This window comes from Entelurus aequoreus, linkage group LG15, assembly GCF_033978785.1.
Source record: "Entelurus aequoreus isolate RoL-2023_Sb linkage group LG15, RoL_Eaeq_v1.1, whole genome shotgun sequence".
Lineage (NCBI taxonomy): Eukaryota > Metazoa > Chordata > Actinopteri > Syngnathiformes > Syngnathidae > Entelurus > Entelurus aequoreus.
The window spans coordinates 51042057-51047016 of NC_084745.1; the positions used below are offsets into that span (position 1 = coordinate 51042057).

At 41.6% G+C, this 4960-nt stretch overlaps 1 protein-coding gene across 1 annotated transcript in view; it reads left to right on the forward strand.

Moving 5' to 3' along the window:
• The first annotated feature begins 3480 nt into the window (after positions 1 to 3480).
• The window catches only part of LOC133630245 (class I histocompatibility antigen, F10 alpha chain-like), a 7051-nt gene continuing 5571 nt past the window's right edge, over positions 3481 to 4960 (forward strand). The window contains exons 1-2 of the mRNA XM_062021716.1: positions 3481 to 4088; positions 4165 to 4395. Coding sequence (XP_061877700.1) covers positions 4341 to 4395 — 55 coding nt within the window. The 5' untranslated portion in view covers positions 3481 to 4088; positions 4165 to 4340. The remainder of the gene's footprint in view (positions 4089 to 4164; positions 4396 to 4960) is intronic.

Here is a 4960-nt window from a genome sequence, read left to right on the forward strand (position 1 = left end):
ACGCCGCCGGCTTCGCTGGGCCCGAGCTCATCTAAGATGGACTGATGCAAAGTGGAAAAGTGTTCTGTGGTCTGACGAGTCCACACTTCAAATTGTTTTTGGAAACTGTGGACGTCGTGTCCTCCGGACCAAAGAGGAAAAGAACCATTCGGATTGTTATAGTTGCAAAGTTGAAAAGCCAGCATGTGTGATGGTATGGGGGTGTATTAGTGCCCAAGACATGGGTAACTTACACATCTGTGAAGGCACCATTAATGCTGAAAGGTACATACAGCTTTCGGAGCAACATATGTTGCCATCCAAGCAATGTTATCATAGACGCCCCTGCTTATTTCAGCAAGACAATGCCAAGTCACGTGTTACAACAGCGTGGCTTCATAGTAAAAGAGTGTGGGTACAAGAGTGGCCTGCCTGTAGTCCAGACCTGTCTCCCATTGAAAATCTATTTGAAAGTCTATTCAATTGAATATAAGTTGAACAGGATTTGCAAATTATTGTATTCTCTTTTTATTTAGGAATTACACAACGTGCCAACTTCACTGGTTTGGGGTTTTGGATATTAATTATGAAATGCTGTTCCTAGATTATATACATGCTAATAAAAAAAACTCTGCAATGATGTATTCGACAGACAAAAAGTTACACACTTTATCCCATGCTTGTGCAACAGCACACATCTCATTGTGAAAAATGTGAATGTTTGAAGGGGAACAAAATGTGATCTCTGAAAGGGTTACATGTCTCACATTCTACACAGTAGGACACCCACCCGGACATACCACATACAGAATCACAATCAGAAATACTTTAATAATCCCCGAGGGGAAATACAGATTTTCAGCACAATCCCATTCAAGAGCAGACAAACATTACAGGGAGACAGAACAGGATCAAACATTACAGGGGGACAGAACAGGATCACTGATGGGTCTGCCAACTTCCGGCGCCCCTTAAAAAAAGGTGAAAAACAGGTAAACGCTGGGGTCGGGGTGGGAGGTGAGAGAAAAAAAATCAGTGTAAGCCTGGGCCCCTGGAGAGGGGGTCCAGACTGAGGCCAAGGGGAAAAAAACCTTATAGCCATAGCACAAATAAACTTGTGTGTAAGAGGGAATCATCAAAGACCACAAAGGACATTAAAGACATTAAAGGCCTACTGAAATGAAATGTTCTTATTTAAACTGGGATAGCAGATCCATTCTATGTGTCATACTTGATCATTTCGCGATATTGCCATATTTTTGCTGAAAGGATTTAGTAGAGAACATCGACGATAAAGTTCGCAACTTTTGGTCGCTGACAAAAAAGCCTTGCCTGTACCGGAAGTAGCGTGACGTCACAGGTTGTGGAGCTCCTCACATCTGCACATTGTTTACAATCATGGCCTCCAGCAGCGAGAGCGATTCGGACCGAGAAAGCGACGATTACCCCATTAATTTGAGCGAGGATGAAAGATTCGTGGATGAGGAAAGTGAGAGTGAAGGATTAGAGGGCAGTGGAAGCGATTCAGATAGGGAAGATGCTGTGAGAGGCGGGTGGGACCTGATATTCAGCTGGGAATGACTACAACAGTAAATAAACACAAGACATATATATACTCTATTAGCCACAACACAACCAGGCTTATATTTAATATGCCACAAATTAATCCGCATAACAAACACCTCCCCCCTCCCGTCCATACAACCCGCCAAAACAACTCAAACACCCGCACAACACACTCAATCCCACAGCCCAAAGTACCGTTCACCTCCGTAAAGTTTATACAGCACATATATTTCCCCAAAGTTACGTACGTGACATGCACATAGCGGCACGCACGTACGGGCAAGCGATCAAATGTTTGGAAGCCTAAGCTGCGTACTCACGGTAGCGCGTCTGCTATCCAACTCAAAGTCCTCCTGGTTGTGTTGCTGCAGCCGTCCGCTAATACACCGCTTCCCACCTACAGCTTTCTTCTTTGCTGTCTTCATTGTTCATTAAACAAATTGCAAAAGATTCACCAACACAGATGTCCAGAATACTGTGGAATTTTGCGATGAAAACAGACGACTTAATAGCTGGCCACAATGCTGTCCCAATATGTCCGCTACAACCCGTGACGTCACGCGCAAACGTCATCATACCGAGACGTTTTCAGCTAATTATTTCGCGGGACATTTAAAATTGCACTTTATAAGTTAACCCGGCCGTATTGGCATGTGTTGCAATGTTAAGATTTCATCATTGATATATAAACTATCAGACTGCGTGGTCGGTAGTAGTGGCTTTCAGTAGGCCTTTAACAGCACCATAGGCTCAGTAGGCAGATATTACAAAGGAAAATAACAAGTTAGCCTTTACGCAAACCATAAACTGATAGGTGTGGGCTGCACCTGGGAACACACTGTGCACTTCTGATTGGTGTTTCTATGCGTGTGTGTGTGTGTGTGTGTGTGTGTGTGTGTGTGTGTGTGTGTGTGTGTGTGTGTGTGTGTGTGTGTGTGTGTGTGTGTGTGTGTGTGTGTGTGTGTGTCTGTCTGTCTGTCTATGAGGCTGCAGTGCATTAATAAATGTCCCCATACGATGTACATTTGACAGTGATTCATAGCAGGGAAGCTAACATCAGCCTACGGTGACAGCCAAAATTTCTACTAACGTTACTTACCGCGATGTGCTTCCTCAAATTTGACGTTGAGTTCATGTAAGCTTAAACTTGTTGTTTTGCTGCTGAAAGGTGGTCACATGACCGCCTGGCTCTGTTTGATTGGTGAAACGGAGTCAAACGTCACCAGTGACTGTATTTGATTGGTGAAACGCAGGCATGCGATAGATCCTACTTTGAAGGTCTGTCTGTCAAACCAAAACAAACAAAGCGTGCATTAACAGATCGATAAAAATCAGTAGCGAGTAGCGAGCTGAATGTAGATAAATGGAGCGGAGTAAAAGTAGCGTTTCTTCTCTATAAATATACTCAAGTAAAAGTAAAAGTATAATGCATTAAAACTACTCTTAGAAGTACAATTTATCCCAATAGTTACTCAAGTAGATGTAACGGAGTAAATGTAGCGCGTTACTACCCACCTCTGCTAATGACCTTAGTTACCTTATCATGATGTGTTTCATGTGCTCTTGTAAAATGTGTCATTGAATAATAATACAGCATTTACATAATAATACTCTGACTTGTTAAGTGGTTCATCATGAAAGAAAATGAAACAAATTGGGTGCATGACGCCAGGCACTGTCAAGAAGAGTAAAAAAGACAAAGATTGAAGGTGGCAATGAATGGGGTAGAGGGGCCCACAAAGATACTCTTTCAGAGGGACCACAATTCCCAGCAAGGGCCTTGACAAGCAATATTAAATAGATGATAAATAACTATGATATCAATAAATGTAACAATGTTATATAGCAAAGTAAAAGTTGTGTTTCTTATCTAAGTAAATGTAACTGGTTACTACTCACCTATGTGGATAAGTGTGTTCACTTTTGACAGCTACCACAAAATAAAGTAATAACATAATACAAATGATTTATTTGTCATAAGAAACCATCTTTATCTTTCGTGACGGTCGCTGCGTTTAGAAACAAGCATCCAGTCAATGTTTGGCTTCACCGTGTCTAATTTCACTTTCACTTTCTTTGATATTGTGCCAGGAGAAGCGTCTGCCTCACACTTTTCCCCCACGTTCAGCACTTTGGCCACAGCCAGTCAATGGCATGAATGCTTTCTGCTGACTTTTTACTCAGGATGAAACTTCCTGATGCAACCCTGGCCGGGAATCCAAGCCATGCGAGGCCGAAGCGTGTCCCGTTACCCCACCAGGGACGCCTCACGCTTGGGAGACATCATGGAGGAAATAAAAAGAAGTAGCGACTTTATGTCTATCAATCATTATTTGTATTGATGCTTTCTTGAGAGGACTACAATACCATCACTGATTGGATGTCATTACTTTCAACTCTAAATCTCACCTTCATTCCTCTTTCTTTCTTTTCTTTCCAAGTTTGGCGGCAAACTTGACACACCTTTTGTTTGTCAAGTCACGTGATTTCCCAGAAACGCCACACAAGCATTTACCTGACGTGGCCACAAGGGGCGCTCTCTAGTGAGTCCAGTAGAAGACTTCTTGTTAGTTGACTGCTGCCACATTTCTCTTCACAATAGCGTTTCGTCTTCCCTAGTAACAGTGACGCTGCAGAATGCTGACTCCTCATTGGCTCAGGTGGAGCATTATTAAAAGAGCCTCGACATTTCCTGCTTCATTTGTCCTGTTTGCGAGTCAAGCGAGTGTTCGTCACTTTTGTCTTTCTCTGCGGGATTAAAAGTGACAAACATCTTTTTGTTTTGTGCTGACATCATGGACTTGTTTTTATTCTTTCTTCTGGTCGTGCAAATGCACAGCGTGACGCCTGGTAAGTCATTTTTATAACTTTATAAATGATTATTCATCAATCCTCTTTGTGCCTTCACTTATTTGACTTCTGAGAGTTTCTATTACTTATTAATTATATTCATTCTTATATTATTGAAGCCCTTTATTACTCAAACTTGGTTCTTTTTAAACATATTTTATTGTTTTCTCTTTTTCTTCATCACTCAACAAAATATTCAAAGTGTTCCAAGAAAGTTCCAGAAGCAGAGAAATCCGTTATTTGTTTTGGCTTCAGTTTTTTCTTGTTGAAAGACTTATTTGTCCAAGGCTTGTAAGAAGGAACACTGACTTCCTGAAATCTTCAACCACGGAAGTGTCAGAAAGTAATCAAGTGTAGTAACATCATCCCGCCACAAGGTGTCAGTAAGAGTCGACATCAAATGGGCAGAACAGCTTGTGTTCATATTCAGCCTCCATTGGAGAAAAGATATGTTTATTTTCAAAATGTTGAAAGTGTCAACAGATGTCCAATAATAAAATATATTATTCATGTGTTGTACTTGTCATAGAACACCATGTGAGTCTTGACTGTGATATCTAGCAGT